The 22,541-nt window shown below is 44.1% G+C and overlaps 1 protein-coding gene across 2 annotated transcripts in view; it reads left to right on the forward strand.

Moving 5' to 3' along the window:
- samd12 (sterile alpha motif domain containing 12) overlaps positions 1-22,541 on the forward strand; it is a 104,301-nt gene that overhangs the window by 19,325 nt on the left and 62,435 nt on the right. For both annotated transcript variants that reach the window (XM_041955323.1, XM_041955322.1), the window contains exons 2-3: positions 260-468; positions 10,411-10,540. In XM_041955323.1, coding sequence (XP_041811257.1) covers positions 260-468; positions 10,411-10,540 — 339 coding nt within the window. The remainder of the gene's footprint in view (positions 1-259; positions 469-10,410; positions 10,541-22,541) is intronic.

A 22,541-nucleotide genomic window follows, 5' to 3' on the forward strand; every position in this document is an offset into this window, starting at 1 on the left:
AAAAGTCACCTTAAATCCTTTTAAAAATCCATTTGGGATACTAGAAAGCAGATCATATTGCACTATTTTGGAAGCCAAACGTACGGAAAAGCACTTGTATTTAAGTATCTCTACAGTATTGGACAACTTTAATGCATTATAGTAACTACTGCTGATTAGATTAGAAGTGAAACACGTCTGAATAAATGGTTTACTTACCGAACACTAAAACTGTCTACTCTCAGCCACGACTCATCCAGCCATCTATTTGCCCACACAGCTGTTCACTGCAACCTGAGCCAGAATGGGATCGACCACCAGATGTGTCCGGAGGACGTGACGTCACAGCTGGAGGAAGAGGAGGAGTCGGTGGACGCCGGGGCCGTGCTGCTGGACGACGACAGCCCGAGCTACCAGGACGTGAGCCCCCCCATGTACCAGCGTCGCTCGCCGCCACACCGCTCCGTCTCCGAGTCTGAGCTGACGCGGGTAAGAGCTGGTCTGAAAGCACATTTTGGAAATCTTACCACCGCAGTCCACGCTCATCACACATGATATGTTTAGATTTCTAAAGCAGACTGCTCCACTCTCAGTGATTAGCAATAAAAATCAGCACTTTCTTCACTTTTGGAAACTTGCAGATGAAGGCCATGATGTGCTGTGTTTTGTGTGATGCTACCACTTGTGGGCATCAGAGGCAAAAATCTTTAAATTCTACACTTGTGATAGAGATTGTGTGAAGAAATCAGGTCAGAAATTCAATCTACTGCTTAATGTTACACTGAATGGCATCCTGTGAGTTCACTGGTGGAATGTAAGTACTGTACTAAAGTGCAGTTTTGAAGTACCAATATATATTACAGCTGTTCCTACTTTGCAGATTTGGATTATTAATGCAAAATATGACCAAGAAATACATTCAGATATAATATTGCAGATAAAATAGTTTAATCATTCAGTTATGTAACATATTAATCTGTAGTGGGTCATTCTGCCTGCTTTACGTACATTTTGTACTGCTACTCAAGTAAAAAGTTAAATGTAGGTTGATGTAGTTCTACATTTGCCTTAAACAGAATTCTTTACTTTGATTAAAGCAGTGAACAGTTGGCTGTGTGTCTTAGAAACCACCAGAGATAAAACATGACGCACCTGCAATTAAAAGAGATTTTTTTTTTTTTCAGTCATATGGTTTCCTGAGTTTCAGCTACTTATGTAGGCCAGTGTTGATATATGTGATAGATGAGTGTGATTTAAAGCATTTATTTGTTTATTTTGGCCTCTTGGGAGGAGCAGAACAAGCTGTAAACAAAAAAAAACAAAAAAAATTACACATTATCAAGATGATAAAGTTGTTATGGCTAACCTGTTAGCAAACGGTTGGCTGTTTACACATCCAGCAGACATGGAGCAACATTAGCTTTCATTTCTCACTAGTTTCAGTCTAATTCCCTCCATTTTTAGCCTCCAGAGGGAAATACTTAGCTGTTTAGCTGCCAAATGCTGGACTATGTTCACTAGCTAGTTGCTAACGTTGTCTGGTTGATGTTTGGACAAAGAGGTTTATCAGTATTTGAGTGGTGAGATTGAACCAAAACAGTGAAGCTGATGGCTGTAAAAACAAAACTATTAGCTGAAAGATGTTCAATAACATCAGTTAAAATTGTCCGTTTCTCTGTTGCTTCAGTTTATGACCAAATTCTTGCTAAATGTATCCTGTTGTCCTCAGTTTCACCTTGTGTGTAGTGCTAACTAGCACATGTTAGCATGCTAACATGTTAACTTATGATGGTAAAGCCCATACCTACTAAAGGTCAACATGTTAGCACTGTCATTGTGAGCATTTTAGCATGCTGATGTTAGCGTTAAGCTCAAAGCAGCGTAGCTACAGCCAAACAGCGCAGTTAGCATGATCCTCTGAGTCATGCTTCCATATTACTCACAAGAAATTCATGTTGGTGCCGTTGTGGTGGTTTCGCTGCTTTTATAATACCCTCATTTGGTCCTAAATTGATTGTATTTGTAGTCGAATTACATTTTGTGCACAAAAACGTCCTTGTACTGTAATTTGACTGCTTGCCACACACAAAACAAATCAGCCACCCACTTAAATAAAGTAATCCCCTATGTTCCACACATCCACCTCCTCAGCACAAACAAAGACTTTAACAGGGAATAAACATTGAAAGACAAGCTGTTGTTTCAGGCTGTGTTTCAACTCTTTCTCTGTGTTTCTGATAGTAGATCAAAGGATCCATCATCAGCTATGCAGAATAAACTCCTCACTTCCTCTCCAGAAATAGACCGTGGTTGGGACGGTGGGAGGAGATGGGAGTGATGGCTTTCATATTCTCTTTTCTCTGTGTGAGAACTGTGGTAATCAGCTGTCAATCAAGGCATGTGGAAGTACTTTTGAGTCAGACAAAGTCCTCTGTGTAAGCCCTGGATGAGCTGCCAGACAAGACAGCCAGGCCTGGGTTCAATTAGTGCAAACACACACACACACCCGGGGAGGGTGGAGATGCTCTGCTTTTTCTGCATTGTGCTCCGACTGTAAGTTAATATGTGCTCTTTCTGCAGTAACAACAAAAAAACACAGTATCTGTAACATAGGATCTGGGCTGTGTGGGTTTTGTGGTCATCGCCGTGTAATTTTATATCATTGCTCTGCTTGAAGCTGCAGCAAAGTCTGAATTACAGCAAAGGCGTGGAGGACTCTATTCTCTATTAGCTGAAATAATTCAACTGACTGAGCTTTCAGTTTCAGTGTTGTGTCTCTAGACTGCGGCTGAGAATTAGTTTTTCGCTTTGGAAGAAATTTGATCGGTCAATAAGTGCATAAAGCCTATAATTGCATAGAATGGCAATCTGTTCTATCATGCAACACAGCCACAGGCCAGATAGTATTTATTAATACTTATAGGGTTTGAGCTTAATTAAGAACTAGATGGGAGGTTTGCAGCATATTAATTTCACTGTTAACAATTGAAGTCAGCAGCAGTTAGAGTGTCTACAGCTTTAGTGATGCCACAAGAAGAGGAAAATGTTGGCCAGGTATGATTTAATTTAAATCAAATCACCCATATTTATCTTGCACCCAAGACATATATCAAGTCAGATCTGGTTGATTTGAGATAAAACTACACAGATGTTATGTCAGGGCTGAATGTCAAAACTAGTGCAAATAGTATGATACCTGATGCATGTTTTTCTACAAAAAATATAAATAAATTACACTCCAAAGCTGCCAAAAATGTAGTTTTAAACCAGGATCTGAAGAGGTCAAAGCTCCAGCAGTGATTATAATGTAAAAAATGTGATGATGAGCCCGATGAAGGCCACAAGCTGAAGGTGTTGCTGGAGGTTTGACCTTCTCGGTTTGTTTCTCTTCTGCGTGAGCCTTGGAAGTAGTTGTACCAAAAACCCCTACTTTGTATGATGAGCTGTTCAAGCATTAAGTTAACAAGATATCTGGCCTTGAATCAAATTTTAATGCCAGATTTTGGATACTTGCTGGCATACACACATTTTGGTCCAGACCAAAGAGGCATTAAGGCTGGAGCTGGTAACGTTCGAGAAACTAAGACAGATTTCGTAAGTACCCAATCACCACCATTCTTGTGTGAGTAGCTTGCTATTAGCTTTAGCGATATATCTGCCTATTCTTGTGGAAGGCTGCAGTCGTGCGCCATGCATGTGCACGCAGGTAGGCAGGTATGTTGGTAGACAGGCAGGTTGGCTTATTACAGCCCTGCAACAGCCACACATACCAGATTTTTAGAGCAGTTAATTGCTGTCTTTGTGTATAGAGAATTTCCACAAATAGAACAAAAATGCTTTTAAAGGAAAGTAAAGTTCCTACCTTAGCTTTAAAGTTTGATACCCAGCCTTATAAATGAAATTCAAAGAGTCTCCTTGCATGGTGGCAAACTCAGTATCTTGTCAGGACTGTTGACAGAGATGAAGACATTCTTGTTACTGTGCCAAAAAAAATATGCTGAGGTTTGTTTTGCTATGAGAAAATCAAACATTAGAGCTCACATCTCTTCATAAATGTGAAGACATAATAAATGCAGACCTTCGTACAGGTCGTACCCGAAGAAAAACACACTCCACGTCGCTTCAGTTCATCACATCAGCGGTGTTCATTTTTAAATATTAGACTGAAGCTGAATGCTGCGCCCCGCTGGATTTGTAATGGAGCCAAGGCCTAGCCATAGATTAAACATGAGGCATAAAACAGCCATTTAGACTCAGTGGATGGCTGTAACATCCATAGCAAATCAGCTCATCTCGGCCGTAATCAATATCAAGCCCAAGGTGAATATATCTTATTTAGTGTTAACACACCCTGCAATGCTTTATGGACCCTGCCGAATCCCAAGGTCAGGCACTGTGAAGGGGCCTTGTGTACTTTCTTTGATGTGCCAGAGTGAAGTTGGCGTTGCCTGTTAGCCGAGCTTCCTTATGAAGGCTTATTAATTTACCCGGCATAGCGTGTTATTCTCTGTCAGCTCTCTGAACACACACGCACACACACACACACACACACACACACATCTCGGTTTCATCCCCATTCCTGTATGTAACAGATTAATTAATACAGGGAATTTTCATCTCCTGCCAGCTCTGGCCGAGAGAAATGGAGCGAGGCAGAGAGAAGGGAAAGTGAGAGAGAGCATGCCAGAGCTGTTAATTAGCTGTGCAGTGAAGATAGGGCCAATGACACAGGGCTCCGTGTCTCAAACAGCCATTCACTCAGTCAACATGACACTAATGGCAGCGGCCCTCTTCCTCCTCAGCGCTCTTCTGTCCAGTCACACTCAAAAAAAAGGAGCAGCTGCAGTGTGCGGTTGTGACACTAGAGGGTAGTGTGTAACAGTGGATCTGACTGGTGCTGCGTTAGAAGTTCAATACGGAAGGATCACAGTCTGATGCGGCCTTGTAGTTTCTCTGGTCTTCTTAAAAAATGGATCAGATGAAAGGCAAATAGTGAGCAGAATCATACAAAATGACATGACAGAGCAAAATTCATACAGCATGCACAGGGCAGGATGTGTGTATGGTAACGATTTATAGACTTGTCAGCAGAGATCAGGTCTTTTTTTTTTTAAGTATTTATTGATCACACTTCATTTCCAGATGCTGTTATATAAACAGATACTGAAAAATGTTTGAGTACTGCTTTGAAATGCTTAGTAGAGGGGGTTAACTTAATTGTAACCCCTGTATGTTATATAGTTCATTATATATTACTTGTCTATGTGAATTCAAGTGTCCGTCTCACGTGTGCTGAATCACAGAGATACGATTTTTCTCTTTATTATTGCAGAAATTCCCATTCTGCTGCATTTCCAGCTTTACCTGCGTTGGTCTGGACACCTTCTCCCCTCCCAACTTGTGTTTAAGCCTTTAAAATAAAACTTCATAACTTGGTGGAGGGGTGTAGCATGGGCCGAGGAGAAACCCATTGCATTTTGGAGCGGATCTGAATCAAAGTTAAAGTTAAATAGCGACAAAACGTAGCCAGTTGAATGACTCCATATTGCTATCCACCATCGCAGGGACCGGTAATCTTCCGGGGCGGCCGACACGTGTAGCTGCACAAAATTCATACAGAAAGCAGTGATTATGCAGCACTGCAGCCGTTTCATAGGAACAATTGTAGCATCACCACAATTGTAGCACTGCTTGTTTCTCAAACTTAGGTGTGGCTATGGAAACGCGAGTGCGCACATATCTGCAGCTAATTACACTCTTACTCACATCCAGATGTGAACTGTCTGCAATTAACTGTAAATAAAATGTTCGAACAAGCAAGCGCATGTAGCTTTCTGATCGTCTCTCTCCTGGTTTCGAGTCACCAGGAGTGTCATTCATCTAGTGCCGTCACAGCAAAAGCTGAGAAACGGTGTAGAAAAGTGTCCTACGTGGATCGTCATAGCGGAGTAGCTCCCTCTGAAGTTAATAGACACACAGAAAAAGGCTGTCGAATGTCTGAAACAACCTTAAAGACTAGGCCTTATCATGCTCACCTCTTTTATCTTTGGGGAAAAAAATCCAAAAAAGCAATGTTCAAAATATCTAGTTCACTCTCACTTCTGCCTCATAAAAGTTCCATTACACCTCCAGTCTGCAGCTGTCTTTGCATCATGCATGCAGGAACTGAGCTCGTCCCCCTTCCCTCTGACAGACTCTGCAGCCCGACGTCTCAGTGTGTTCTTGTGTTTTTCCGAGGCCGGACAAGGAGGCGGGCTCGCATTGTTTTGAACACGGCCGCGTTTCATCCAACAAACAATATGGCTCCTAATGAAGGCTGCCAGACAGCTGTAATGGCTCTGAACAAAAGTAGCAGCTCTTGTGCTGTCAAAGAGCTATTGAATATTTGCTTTGCCCTTGTACGCATTTTGCTCAATAAATGAACTCTGCCCACTTGTGTCGTCTGGGGAAATATCCAGGGTTGAGGTTCAATTTGAGTTATTTCTGTGAAGTAAACAAAACTCTGAGAAACTATAGAATCTGTTTGACATTATGAAGTCTTTGTGGTCAGTTTAATGCTAAATGCAGGAAATTATCGACGAAACAGTGTCGCTGTGTGTTGGCTAATTGCTGCTGCAGTCATCATTTTTAATTGAGTGTGAAGCCTTTTGACCCGATCTCGGAGCCAAAAAGGAAAATCTCGCCCACGAGGGAAACTGCTGTCTACGACACAGCCGCCGAACTCGCTCTCTCAGTCAGATGGTGTTTGTCTCTGGATGCTTTTCGCTGCTTCTCATCCCCGGCTCTTTCTGTATTCCAATGCTGTCTCCACAAAGGGGACCATGTGATTGCCTCTTGATTAATTTAACAGAGTACATTCATATTGGATCTATAAATGCTTATCAGTGTCAGCGCGATTACATGCTTCATTATGTAAGTAATAGTTTTCCACTGCGGTCGTTAATGTGTGGATGTTTATTCCGCACTCCGGTTCATGTTCGGGCTGCGCGTCTTCCCCGAAGGCTCTATTCCTCGTCTTTAATTTTTGAGGTTGTCCTTGCTCTGTTGCTAAGGTAACGTGAAGAATACTGGGAGCTGCACTGGGCTTTCGGTTATCAATTAAAGCCAAGGACAGCGACACTCTGAATGAATGTTGGCACGCATGTTCGGATGGTTTATGTGCACACTCTTCACTCGTGTGTGTCAGTGTGGGTGTTGCCTGCACATGTGGATGCATGTATGTGTGCTCGCCTGTTCCCAGACGTATTGCAGTTAGGAATAAAGCAGGCTTCTTCTTCTTCTCTCGCCCCTCTGCTGTCACTCAAACCTCTAATTGGCCCGGAGTCTCTTGAACACAGCTCTTTGAGCATGATTGTACTCCTGTTTTCTTTCTCTCTGCTGTTTTCTCCCCGCCCTTTGGCTGCGTTGGCTGGCTGGCAGGCAGGAAGGCACCGGCTCACCTATTGTACCGGCCCCGGGAACACGGCTATGGGCTAAATCAGTGCAGAATGTAAAACACAGATGGCCATTGACTCACAAATGGGTTCATGGAAAATGAGAGAGTCTCCTGTGTCAGAGTCCGCTAGCTTTCCTTTCTTTTTCTTTTTTTTTCCTTCTCGCTGCCTCATCTGTCAGTCCGGCCATCCTCCTCCTTTCCCTCCTGCTACTTCTCCCAAACTCTCCCTCCTCGCATGCTTTCAGCACACACTCCTCCTCCTCCTCCTCTCCCGTGCACTCCATCCCTCACTCTTTCTCCATCCAGGCCTCCCTCTCTCTTTCGTCGCCTCAGGCTGCTAGTCAGGGTTAATTAGCATTGAGTTGAGCTGTGTTTAATGGTTAATGTGGTTTCTTCCGCGCGCCCTCCCCTCGCTGCAGATTCAGCATCTATACATGCAGGCTGCCGAGGGATAGCATTAAAGAGCGGTGGCCTCGCCTACCTGCCTACCTGCCTGCTCTAGCTGTCTGTCACCCCGCCTACCTGCAGGGGATACGGACCACATGCCAAAACCAGCGCGTACACCTCTCCCAATTTCTCCTTCTCGCTGGGATGCTACATATAGAGTGAGTGGGAAGGAGCCGTGGAGGGAGGCGAGAGCGAGGTAGTGCCATATAATAAGAAAGAGAGAGATGGGAAAGATGAGAGCGAGTATGCGACGAGAGGAAGTGAGAAAGACAATGTGATAGATCTGACAGGGACCGAGCGAGATTGAATACGGTGGAGAGATGAGAGATGGAGGTGTTGGGGGGGGGCAGAGGAAATGCTGCCAGTACCTGTTATTCTGCTTTCTCTGGGTGGAGAAGAGAGGGGCCTCCATTGCTATGCCGCACCACACTGTAGCCAGAGAGCAAGCTGAAGTGGAGGGGAGTGGATTTGAAATTTTAATCACCTCTCTGTGTTTGTAATTTTAGTAGCCCCTCAATCAAAATCCGAAGCATTGCCAGCACTTTCAAGAGCTTCCCTTTGGCAGGCTACTGCGCTGAAGTATTTAAACTAGAGTGGCATCTTGCAACCAGAGTACAGCCCAATACAGACGGGTGTGTATGTGCGCAGCGCCGATTCCAAAAAAAGTTTGGACGCTGCGTGAAACATGAATAAAAACAGAATTCAGTCATTTGCAGGCTTTTGCTATTGAGGAAAGGTGCTCACTGACACCTTGATTCAAGAAGGTTGTGAATGGAAGCTTTAGGTGTGAACAGCGTTATTGCAGTGATGACGAACTAAACAGCACCGAAAGAGACCTGCATCTGCTCAACAAGTCACGTATCTCAGTTTGACACAAAAAGTTCTCATTAGTGATGTTGAAGGTTTGATATCCTGCCTTTTCATTTACAACCCTGATTACAACAAAGTCGGGACTCAATAAAAAAAGACTGCAATCATGCAAATAAACTGTGTTTACCAAAGTGTTCCTGAGCTCATGTAGTAACATCCTTTATCCAACCATGTGTTCACAAAGTGTTGAACCTCGCTCCATCCTCGCTTGTGAGCGACTGAGCCTTTCCATGATGCTCCTTTCATACCCAATCATGATACTATCACCTGTTACCAACCTGTTTACCTGTGGAATGTTCCAAACAGGTGTTTTTGGAGCGTTCCACAACTTTCTCAGTCTTTTATTGCTCCTGTCCCAACTTGTGTTGCTGCATCGAATTCAGAATAAGCAGATATTTACAAAAATGAATGAAGCTGATGAGGTCAAACATTAAATATATTGTCTTTGTGCTGTTTTCAGTTGAGTTTATGTCAGAAAGGATCATCACGTTATCACATTCTTTTTTTTTTTTCATGTTTTCTGCAACTTTTTGGAATCTGGCTTGTATGTATGTGCTGTGACATGAAAGCTAATATACCTTACACTAGATTAAATGTCATATTTGTGTGTAGTTTTATGCAAACCTTCACTCTCAACTACATTACTGGAAGTAAGTGGAACTCGTGGTGCTGCAGAGCAAAGATTTACCGAGAGGAAACAAATCACACCGAGCCCGCTGCGTTTGGCCTCCTCTGTATTGGGCGTAGCTCTAGTCTTGTCTCATTTTTCTGATGTTTTTGTGTTGTGTTGTTTTGCTCTAGTTTAAAACAAGGCATCTGACGGTGGTGGTGATGCGCTGTTGAAGGTAGGAATCTGTCAATAAGAGCTGCTATGAATAATGCAGGTTTCAAAACATTCAAAAGAGGACTTTTTTCTGAGAAAGGAAAATTCAGTCCACATGCTTTCAGGGAACAGTGCCAGGGAGAAAAGCAGAGTGTAAACAAAAACACTTAAAGCTTCCCAGGACACCTTAATGCTGGACAGACACCGTGCAGGTCGACTAACTGCAGAACCGAAGGCCGAATTTCCACGTCTTCACATCAGAGCAAAACATGTATTCACATTTCTTTATTTTATTTTACCTTTATTTTACCAGGCAAGACATTTAGAGCAATTTTTTATTTACGAGGACGGCCCGGCTTGCAGTATATGCCCCATGTTTACATCCGTCGAGAGCAACCGTGTTGTAACCGGTCCAACAAACAGTAAAATGTGAGCCCAGAAGCTGTTTTCGACAGATGAACACAACATTCAAGATTAATAAAACTGCAGCGCCTGCTCAGCCTTAGTTTTATATTGACTTCTTCTTTTTCCTAAGATTAATACTTAATTCATCCTTGAGGGCAAAATGTCACTCAGCAGCCAGCAAATATTACATAACACAATCAGTCAAGCTATATAAAGGTGTCACATGACTGCATTATGGCCCATCAGTGGCAGACTGTGTGCAGTCCTGACATCCTCTGCTCTAACCAGTGTGAACAATAACCCCAGCTGCAATAACACATGTAAATACTGTATTTACAGAGGCACCATTCAGCAGGCTTGTGAAACAACTCGTGCTACCGCTTCATGAAAATTTAGTCGGTGTAACGGATCCTGAAATGTTCCTGACGTTTCGTTTTTTGGTTTGTCACAGCCAGGATATGTGAAGCTGTCCAAGCCGGTGGCCCTGTGGACCCAGCAGGACGTGTGCAAATGGCTGAAGAAGCACTGTCCCAATCAGCACCAGATCTACAGCGACTCCTTCAAGCAGCACGACATCACAGGTACTGTTTCACACCTTCGCACCTGTGCAGTGGCTGTCGTGGAGGACGGCCTTCCAGCGTTCATTCGCTTAACTGTTAGCTGTTTGTCAAGCAATCAAAAAACACTGGTTCTGTGCCATAGGTGTTGCTAGGTGACAAGTGGTTGGTGCTAAAATATCCAAATCACTCTGTTTACCGGGTGCAGTCATTTGCTCGACATTGCTACAGAAACACCTTAGCATAGGAACACTCGGCGCAGAAGGCGTGAATTTCTGGAGACAAAACAATCTCACTCTGCTGCATTTGTCATTTCTCACCTTGACGGAGCCAGATCTCATCCATAACATCCCAGGTGCGCAGCGCACCCGCTGTCTACCACCTGCAGCCCTGCCACCCGGCCTACCCGTCTGTCCGTCCCTCCCTTTCCACTGTCTGTGTTACCACTGACAACAGTTGCCACGTCAATCATTTCCCTAACGAGGCTCCTCAAGGTCACCCCGGTGCTAACGACACTCCGGTCCGCATAGTAACAGACGACTGTTAATTGCCGTGCAGTCTAGCTCTCGGAGCACGACTGATCACATTAATATGTTTATTTGTTGCTGCCGAGGACCTCCTCGACTCAGTGACTGGCTGGCAGGATAAATCGCTCAGCGGTCATGATGAGTGGCGTAATGACTCACGCTCCCGTTTTAGCCTTTGATGCATTCTGACTGTTATATGTTTGCATGGAGGGTTTTGAGATTTAGCATCCTCGGTTTAATGGTCCGAAAATATGAATCTCACTGCTTTGCAGTTTGAATTGCGCATATATCTCATCGGCAGCGTAGAGGTCCAGGAGATAACCCACAGTTCATTGCATGCTTGCTGAACCGCTGCTTCACTTTGGATCCATTTTCAAGCACAACCCTGATTCCAAAAAAGTTGGGAGTGAAAAACCATAAATAAAAACAGAAAGCAATCATCATTTTACAAAGTGTTCTGAGCCCATGTAGTAACATCCTTTATCCAATCCGACTAAGCCTTTCCAGGATGCTCCTTTCATACCCAATCATGATACTATCACCTGTTACCAATCAACCTGTTTACCTGTGGAATGATCCAAACAGCTGTTTTTGGAGCGTTCCACAACTTTCTCAGTCTTTTGTTGCTCCTGTCCCAACTTGTTTGAAACTTGTTGCTGCATCAGATTCAGAATAAGCAGATATTTATAAAAATCTATGAAGCTAATGAGGAAATACATGAAATAAATTGTTGTTGTACTGTTTTCAGTCGAGTATATGTCAGAAAGGTTTAGCAAATGATCACATATCATGTTTTACACAGCGTCCCAAAGTTTGTCGAATCAGGCTTATAGAAGCATTTTGGACTTTTCTCTTCGTTCAAGGCGCAGTGCAAGCACGGCTGTGACGTCTAACGACTAGTGGAACACGAGTTGTTTTTACAGTTCATTTATCTGGGTTTTGCTTGCAAAATAAATTATTCGCAGTAATAATTCAGATCAAACACACAACACATACATGAGAAGGACTTCCAGTTCAGCTGCCACTGAAAACACTCATCCTCTCACATCTGTGCAGCGTTTGTTCTTACATAACAGAGGAATCATGTCGAGTGCAGCCATCCAGTATCATGCGGTAGGAAAATTAATCTAACTTTAAGATTAAACACCTAAGTGTTCCCGACAAGCCTAAAGCATTCAGTTACAACCTGTAAATAAATGATATTTTCTCTGATTAGTCTTTCAGTGATTAAAACATGTGATCTCAGCTTCCTAATGGCGCATTAACTTAATGACCTGTGTTTGTTATTAGGGTGTAATGATTTTTGCAGGATCACGCAAGAGACCAAAGGGTTAACCAAATATGCATGCACACTCATGCGCATACAGCACACAAACACACACACACACACGCTTCCCCACTGCCACAATTAGGAGATAATGACATGCACAAAACCTGCAAGTAATTCAGTTTGTCTTCACATCGAGCATTAATTAACAGAACCCAATTAAAACGGGCCCAGCCACACCAATTGGGCTCACAAGGCAATTTGCATCCCAATCAATCTTTGAAATATTATGCAGATATTTTTTTTCTGTTCCTGCACCCTATTAGAATAAACAAGGGGGAAACAAATGATGAATGGAATATTGTCGTGGAGAACAATCATGTGCCGACAAACAGAGAGGATGAATACATTTGTAAGAGCAGCGTGCATCTGAGAAGATATGTTCAGTGTGCTTTTCATGCACTTTCTCTGACCCTCAAAGCTTGTGTGTGTGTGTGTTTGTGTGTGTATCTGCATGAATAGGCCAGGTTTTTGGTTTTCAGAACGCTAGATTCTCCAGACCGTAGCCTCTCTTTACTGTGTTTAGCGTCCAATCCATCCAGAACAGAATACTCAACCCTCTGCTCGGCTGCCAGCGGTGCTCAATCTCACTTGTCTTGGCAATGTAGTCATCCCTTCATAAAGTAGCAAATCAATAAACGGTCTCTATTCCAGATCATAATTCAAACCGGCATTTGTGTCCTCCCTCCTTTGACATAAAACAGTGGCGGAGGAAATGCATTTTACTGCGCATCAGGGGCTGGTGCAACATTTTTAACGTCAAATGACTTCAGTATGCAGCAGCTGCCTCCCTGCTAGGCTCCTGCAACCTCAGCCAAAGAAATCAATGTTTCCCATCCTCCCTGCAGCCCATACTGCCAAGAAACCCTTTCCCTCCCTCAGTCCTCACCTCCCGCCCCCAACAGAGACAGCGGCGAATTTGACTTTAACACCCAGCTGCCATTAAAAATGCATTAAAGCATATTACGGCATAATTAGATATTAGGCCCTAATCCGTTGTAATTACAAGGACGAGGCACTTTCGGTGAGAGTTAAGCTTGGCACGATAAATTAGTTAAACACACAATTTCCGCTACCTTAGATGCAATCAGCGCAAAAGGTGCGGTGACATCGGTAATCAAAAGCGAGAGGGTGGAAGACGAGCGGGGAAAGAAGGGTGAGTCACTATTGAGTTGTATTTTCTGTCAGAGGAGATCATTACATCATATTGTGGAAATTCAGAGGCTCTCGAAAGGCACACAAAAGCAGAATTAGATGCAGCTGTAGAGGCTGGCTGCACAAACGTCTCGCACAAAGGCTCGCATGTAAAGCCGATAACAAAGTGGACAGCGTCATCGTTGATAGTTGAAGAGCCTCTCCTGGCATCGATTAAACCACTAAAACCTCATCTCCGTTCATCAAAATAACATGTTCGCAGGTTTTTTTCGTGAAAAAAAATCACGCCTTTGAATGGCATAGATGTAACTCTACACCTTCATTAAGTATGCACGGATCTGTGAATATGAAAATAGTCCCTGCTTCTCCATCAGGGCGGCTGTGACTCAGGAGGGTGAGCGGCCGTCCGCTAATCAGAAGGTCAGGGCTTCGATCTGTGGTCGCTGCAGTCTACATGTCAAAGTATCCTTGGGCAAAGATATTGACCCCGGATTGCTCCCGATAGCTGTGCCACCACTGTGTGAGTGTGTGTGTGTGTGTGTGTGTGTGTGTGTGTGTGTGTGTGTGAGTGTAGGTGAATGCTGGCTTGTTTTATAAATGCAGTCCATTTACTCTCCACCTGCTCACCTTTAGCTCTGCCCATCAGGCACACAAACCCCCTCGCCTGCTCTCTGCTTTGGTAGCTGCTGCATGCTACACAGCGAGAGGTTATATAGGAGTAATTCAGCTGTACGTGTTCGAACCGGAAACTTGAAAAGACGAGTGACTCGTACGGTTTCACCTCCAAGTCGATGGTAATGTTTTTTAGTTATTGCTGCACCTTGTAACGGTAACAGCTAACCCGAGCCTTTGGAAAAGCGTCGCCTCGCAAGTTGATGGGATGTAGCATATAAACCCACCAGCGGACGTGTTAACAAAGTGCAAAACTTGATTTTCCTTGGAGCAGGTCTTTTCATTATGCAGCATCATAAATTAATGCCGAATTAACGACTTTAATATGATGTAATTGGTAACTCAAAATCACCTGCAGCCACGGACAGATTAGGGTCCCTGGATGGAGACCTATAAAAGCCCCCCACCCGTCCTGCGTAGGAGCGAGACACCCAGACTGAAGACTGAAGGAGACACAAAACAACATTTCTGTAGGTTTGAGAGGAAAAGAGGCGGCAGTGCGGCTTGAAGACGATATCGCCGCCATCATCCATCGGTTAGACTGTTTTTCCTCACGCAGGAATTCTCCAGATAAATGAGTAACCAGCCCCATAATATCCATTGATGTATGGTGTCATAAGGCCTTACTCTGAATAATTAATAGCCTGTAATATTAGCGGTTTAATGGAGGGCGGCCTGTATTCAGCAGCTCACACTTCAGTTCTCTTAAAGGTCTGTGTTCAGCCCCCTCTGCCTCGGCGGATCCATCATCGCTCCACTTTGAAAACAACAGCAGCCGGCGTTGCCCCGGCCGCGATCCCCCCGTCCACTGGAAGGTCTCACACCGGGTACAAAATGTATATTTGATGAGCCGCGGAACCGAGAGATGAAAGGCGACGAACGCTATTTTGAAACCAGACGAGGACACCCAGCAACAGGCCTAAACAGAGCTTGAGCGATGAGACGATGAGTTCGGCAGGCGTCATAAAAGCGCTGCTGTGTAATAGAGGAACAGTGAGCGAGTCACAGGCACTAAAATGGCTGCGAATCAACTCGCGAGCCACGAAACGGCTCCACTGGTGGCCGTTGTTTTGTGTAATTTCCAAACGGGAAATTCGAACAGCTCGCTGCTGATGAGCTGTTTGGGGGACAATTTGATCCACAGACAGAAGGAAGCGTGGCAATGTGTAGTATAAAATTAATTACTCTTCTGCCAATTGCATGTTTGAAAAATGTCATTGTTGCTTTTCCATATGGAGAGTTTGGACATTAATCTTAAGCGGCTGAGACATGCAGAGCAGCTGATGATGAGTAAGCAAAACCACAATATTCTTCTCTTTGTGTTCTTCCCTTTTGGTCCTGCACCTTTGTAATCACATAAAGAAAGAAAAGGAGCCTTTGACCTGCCAGAAGAGAGAAAAATGGACTCCTGATGTTCAAGTCATTACAGCTCTTGTCCCCAGTGAGCCTGTTGTAATGATCATAGCAAGAAAATTACAGATTTAGTCAAACACAACCCATCTCATCACCGCTATGTGGCCATGTGATTAAAGTCTCAATCACAGTAATCACGCTGTGCTGAGTACCTCCCACCAGCCTTTCCCCAGTACGACTCAGCAGTGGCACTCCAGCTCAGGAAAGGCTGAGACCAGTTTTATTTTGCTGCTTGTTGACAGTTATCTGTGTCCAGAATGCATTCACAGCTCTGGCTGCATGGTTTCATAGCTTGAACGAGGCAGGGAGGGTCTAACAAAATGTACTACTGAGCTTCATTAGTGTGCGTTCGGATATTAATATACATCACAAAATGTCCAATGTATGCAAAATCATTAATAGTCAAACTGACGTCCTCAGAAATAAAACGTGTCATGACAGATGTCTTCATATGTGCTCAAACCTTTAAGAACTAATTTTATTTGTTTTCAAGGATTATTGCATAATAGGTTATTTGTGTAGCACCTCTCAAACTTAAAGGCAAATGAAAGTGCTTCACACAAGGCAAAGAAATTCATTAGAGCCAATTCAATTAGAATAGCATAAGATACATGAAGTGCAGTCCAGGCAAGGCAAAGGCAATAAAAGTGCAGCAGAGATGCCCATCAATTAAAAACACAGGCGAGGCGCAGAATTTTTAACAATAATATGATATTCTAATGTAATAAAATCTATATATAAATAATAAAATCAGCCGAATTTCAGCTGTGAGACGGCGTGATGTGACGGCGAACACAGCTCGAGGCTCGAGTGACGGGATCACAGCAGGCCGCTCCAATCACGGGCCCGGGTCGTCGGCCCGCAACAAGAGCGCACATTTATTCTGTGTGATCTCCTCCACCTGTGACGGGATGTTAGCGCTCTCAAATCACAGCCAGTGGTCCCTCCATAATGACCACAGAGAATCCGAGTGCTCCGCTGAGCTCAGGACAGCTAGTTAGCTCCACGGGGAAGCTCACGGTGATTTCAGTCATTTGCGCCGACTCCGCGGCGTTAGAGTCCCAGTGAGCTGTCTACAGGTTGTTAGCTGTGGCTAACCAACAGAGGCGCGCTGTAATGATGAGCAAACTGGAATAGATCAGTAGTGGTGAAATCAGCATGAGGCGACTGCTGCTGTGACAAGTGGAGGATCGAGGCAGCTTATTATCTGTGTGTGGGTGTGTGTCTGGCTGGCTGGACTAGTTTCAATGCGGAGACTGAACCCCGGTCTCTCCAGGATCATAACAGGTCTCCTCTCCGACAGTCAGGAATAGCATTAGCATTGGATCACAGGTGCTTAATGGCTGCAGTCGCCTTTTAGCTGCAGGGCTACAAGCAGCTCTGTGGCTGAGACGATCAGTCACCATTTGCTTTAAGGACTTCAAGCTGCACCACATCACAGCGGACCCTGTGCACCATCGGTCTCATGCTGACTCAAATAGCTGCATCGGGTGCCTGTGACACAGGGGCTGATCGATTCAATTCTATGTTTACTAAACCTAAACCTTTATATTGAATGTTCGGTTTTACTGTTACTTGTTTATACTGCTTCATCAAGTTTATCTGCTTTAGTTTGTGACTTGATTGTGATTTAACGTTGTTCTCATTTGATGCAGCTGTATTGTTTTATACTGAAATATTAATTCCTGACTAATTTGTTGCAGCATTTAAAATATTTACACCCGAATCTTGTTAAATGTTTACGTTGCTGGTGCACAGTTCTTTATTTTAATGATAAATGACAATTCAGTCAATTTATATATATATATATTAAGTGCTAATTTCTGGAGCCGTGGCTTGTAGGTTGGAGAAGCTGCTTGTGATCGGAAGGTTGCTGGTTCGATTCCGCCACTGGACTGGCAGAAAAATTTGGGTGTGGTGGAGTATCCCCTCCCCCTCCATTAGCTGGCTAATGTGCCCTTGATCAAGGCACTTAACCCCCTTATATGCTCCCCGGGTGCTTGAATGCAGCCGAGCTCCTGTGTGTTTCACTGCATGTTGCATGTGTGTGTTTCAATCAGTGATGGGTTAAATGCAGAGAAGTAATTTCCCAGTTTGGGATAAATAAACTAAACTATTTAAATACATAGCTCATGCTCTAAATTGCATTCAAAGCGTGACCAACCAAGTTAAACAGCATATTCTCTGGGCGCAAAGTAAGGTGCAAACAGGTTGTGTTCAGTCTCTTCATTAATCATATGTGTGCTTTGGGTGCAGCATTGATTAAACAATCAGAGGGTCATCTCCCATTTCCTTTAAAAGCCAGGTGTGCCTGCACCTAGCATTTAGAAGCGAACTGTTTTCTGTGATTGTCCACGGGAGCAGCAGAGATTCACCAAAGCTCCCTGAGGTGAGGCAGCCGTCTATATGAACAGTACACCCTTTAGAGGAAAATGCTACACCAGAGCGGGTTTTTGTTGACTGGTGGCGCAATCACTCTCTGCTGGCTCAAGATAGCAATGTGCCAACAAATGCGCTTGACCCCACCTAGACTAGCACGCCCATGAACGCACAGGTGGGGGCAGTGTGCTGCTCACACAACGTGGGGGCTGTGCGCTACAATGCACTGTGCAAAACACATGAATCCGTGCATCCCTACTCTGCCCAGTGCCGCTGCAGTCTATGTTATGTCGTCGTCAGCTAGTTGAATCCAAAAGCCGCTTTTATTCTTGAGGGGGCATACGATCGCATCTGGCAGCAATAAGTATACTCACCACCCAGCGCTCTGCACTCACATCACTTGTTATTCTGTTCTTGACAGAGTGTAGCGCAGGTTCTGAGTGCAGTTCGCCAGATGCAGCTCGGTGACATTCATCCCCAGAGGACACACATATGGACACACAGCTGCGTGGGAGATTTGAGAAGTACGTGTGACTGGTGTGGAAGATTTACCTGAGGAGAAGCAGTCATAGAATACATTCTTGCAGCACGCCGTGCAGCTGCCAGAACACGTCAGGGCTGAAAAGTGCGGTTTTTGGAGTTGGAGGGTTAATTTTTGCTGCCTTTGTGCTGCTGTCCTCACCCGTGGCTGCCCCACACAGCCACAGTGCACATGGCATTTTAGCTGAAAACTGAAGTGGACTCCTGCGGGATCTGTGTCTGTTTATAGGCATGTGTGTATGTGACCGGTTAGCGAACACTTCCCAGTTCTCACATGCTTTTATATCTGTATATGTGTATGTTTCTGTGTGTGTGTACAGATGCACTTTAAGCTCCCATTCATCAACGCCGTGGTTGACGTGCCAGGCTATAGCTGTAGATTAATCTGCCTCAGCCCCACTGCTGCTCACCCACCACTCATTAATCTAATTCCCAGGGACAATGTGCTTGTGTGTGCACTCACATCAGTGTGTATCTGTAAAGTGTGTTTATACATGTGCGCCTGTATTTGGTTTGAGCGTAAAAATGCATATAGATGATGATACATTTTTGTTAGCGTTGTCGCAATATAGCTATAAGAAATAAATTCTTGGCTATGAATCACAGATGTGGTACAGGTGACATCCAGAATCAAGGAAATAGGTGATATGGAGAGAAATATTCAGAGCTCGGTGGAAGCAGGAGCAGCTTCCTTCGAGTTTGGATCCATTAACCGCCTTATATAAAGAGAGGAAGAAATGATTCACCCCCAGGGTGGCAGAAAAGTAGAAGCTAGAAGTTATCTGAGTGGAGAGGCCTGAGAGAGGCTAGTGTTTTGGTATGTGTGGACAGACAGGACAGCAGGTTCATGCACATTTTCAGTTTGTGTTAAAAAACAGTTGGAAAAGATGCCATATTGGAAAAAACAAGATACGATCCTGATACACACAGACATCATGGTGCCTTCTTCCTGCTTCTTCTACTGTAGATAATGTCAGGGGGGCAGCCGTGGCCTAGAGGTTGGAGAAGTGGCTTGTGATCAGGAGGTCGCCGGTTTGATCCGGACCGGCAGAAAAATTCGGATCCCTCCCCCTCCATTCCCCGGCCGATGTGCTCTTGAGCAAGGCACTTAACCCCCCCAGTATGCTCCCTGGATTGATTGCAGCCCACTGCTCCTGTGTGTGTTTCACTGCATGGTGCATGTTGCATGCGTTTGTGTTTCAACAGCGATGGGTTAAAAGCAGAGAAGCAATTTCCCAGTCTTGGGATTATTAAAGTACAATAAACTTAAAACTAAACATTCTGCGTGCCGCCAGAACCCCCCCCCCCCCCCCCCCCCCCCCAGAAATAAAGAATAAAAACAGGATAATAATTGAATATCCCCAGTTTGAGTCCAGACAGAGTCTATATCACCACAGTGCCCATTAAAAACACTGCAGGGCACATATTGATCAGACGCTACGAATTAATTCATTTAAATAACACAAATATCATTTTAGCAGCAATGAAACACTAATGTTTCAGAGTTAATACAAAGTGGAGTACAGATGGCAGTCGATGGCAAATGCTGAAAAATACAGAAATGGATAAAAACAACAACAAATGGGGGAAAAAAAACTGTTGCATCCTGTTGCATCTACAGCTGCAGGCCAAATCTCACATTTTATTCCAACAGCTGATGTAAGAAGAGGAACCTCAGGTATGTGTTTGTGGCACATCTGGAAAACCTCTGTCCCGATCAATGAAACTCCCCGTGTAGCTGTGAGTCCATGAAGATGTCCTGAGCTCTCCGTGTGACTTAAATACAAACAGAAGCAGCACTTAAAGTCACTTTTGCGTAAAGTCTGTTGCTGTAAACCTGCAGAATATAGCAACCTAACTCAACTAAGGAAGTATTCCTTCATCAGAGACTAGAGATAAACTTCCTTGAATATTGTTTTTTTTTTTTTTTTAATTAACAAAATCAGTGTTGGCATCAAAGGTCAACATCCAAGATGGGTCCCAAATATTTATGTTGCTGGACCGCAGGCACTGACTCCCCTTTAATGATGGTGGGGGTGATCTTGTCACATATTGATGAACTACTTGCGTAGAGCTTGTTGATGAACACGTTTTATTTTGCCCAAATCTGAAGAATTAATTCTTCAAAGAGTTCATCATGATCATGATTTAAAGGATAACTTTCGTTTTTTACAACCTGGACCTTATTTGTAGCATTAAATACGACCATTTACTCACCCAGACAACTTTGGTGGCATTTGGAGTCGTTTTGAAGAAATCAGCCCCAGAGGAGCGGCGCGTATATCCGTATAATGCGAGTACTCGGGGCATCCGTGCACAGCCTCTATAAACGCATAATCTGCGGCGAAACTCGTTCATATTCCAATATGAATATGACTCCAAATGCCACCAAAGTTGTCTGGGTGTCTAAATGGTCAGATTTAATGCTACAAATAAAGTCCAGGTTGTAAAAAACGAAAGTTATCCTTTAATTACTAACTACTATACTATACTATGCTACTATTGCTGACTTTGAAAAATAGAATAAACTTGTCTTTTTCACGGAGGATTCCCTTGCACTTTAAATATAAGTGAGCTGAAGAACAACTAAGGAAGTGAAATGGAACATTTCCAGCAGCATCTGTCAGAGTTTCCTCTGACTCGTCCAGTATTGAACGAGCTTGGCGTTCAGCTTGGACTGTCTTCTGACTTCTTCGTAGGAGGTTTTGGGACCGCCACAGTGTGTAACGACCGCCCCTGCCTGCCCTCCCAACATAACTTCACTGTGTGTGAGTGTGTGTGTAGGTGTTCCTGCTGTGATGCACCTGTGACGTCTAACAGCTGAATTGGCTTTTCTTTTCTTGTTGTTTTAACAGGCATTGTATAATTAGAATCAATGCATTGCAATTATGTTAAATACTGTTACTTATTTTTTCCAGGTCGTCGTAATTATGAATAAAATTTGCCGTAAAAGCAGCTGTGGTGACGGGACCACACGCAGAGTGAGTGGACGTGTTGCCTTCAAAGACACTGCAGCGATTAGACACGTGTTCAGATGCCGCTGCTGTTAAGCAGGACGACAGTGTCGGTGTGCGTCAGTATGTGACAGCGTGTAAAATATATGTTCCGGGTCAAGAGTCGCTGATTTTCTGCCTGGTCTTGTTTTTGCCGTCGTCTGTTGGCGTTGACCTGCTAAGTGACCTGAGGCGCCGCTCTTTAGAATTAACCGTGCAGCACGACGGCGAGCTGACATAATATTGTGTTTGTGCCACGCGCAGCCCGCTGTGATTCATTTTACAGCTGATTCACTGTTTTCTGTCACTTCAAGAAATTCAACTTTTCTCTTAAGCATGCCTTCTACTCTTACCTCATTTATTTCCTCTTGACCAATTTCCTCTTCTGTCCTCCTCCTCCTCCTCCTCCTCCTCCTCCTCGTGGCCATGCTACACTGCTCAGTGTATTAATTGTGGTTTGAAAAATTCCCAGCTGAGGCTTGGTGGGATTGTCAAAACCAATGGCTCAGAACTGCAGGGCGAGAGAGTGAAAGCTTGGACTCCTTTCCGAGGCTGTTCCACCCTGCTGTTACTGCCTCGCCGACCGGACGGAGCGGCGTTGGCGCCCGCCGCCGAGGACAGGCCGCTTGTCCGCGGCATCGGCGAGCTTTGCGTATTCCAGGCATCCGCAGTGCTCCACCTGCCCACATTAATACACGTCTTGTTTTAAGCTGTTAGAGGATGCCAGGCCTGATGTATTAAGACATCCACGGGAAATCTTATTTAGTGAAATAAACATTCATGCGAAATGATTTTGACGACCGCTTCTAAATCACAACTGGAAGGTTTCATTAACCCTGGTGTTGTGTTTGAGGACCATTTAAGTAGCTCAAAAACATTATTTTATCACCTCTCTACTTCATGACTCTTACTAATTTTATGAGAGTTTTTTATAATATTGGATTTTGAAATGACGATTTGTTCCAGAAGTCATTTAAAAGTGCAACATTTTGGAGCACGTCCACTTATTTTCTCTGTTG

Source organism: Chelmon rostratus, chromosome 16, assembly GCF_017976325.1.
Source record: "Chelmon rostratus isolate fCheRos1 chromosome 16, fCheRos1.pri, whole genome shotgun sequence".
In the NCBI taxonomy this organism is placed as follows: Eukaryota; Metazoa; Chordata; class Actinopteri; order Chaetodontiformes; family Chaetodontidae; genus Chelmon; species Chelmon rostratus.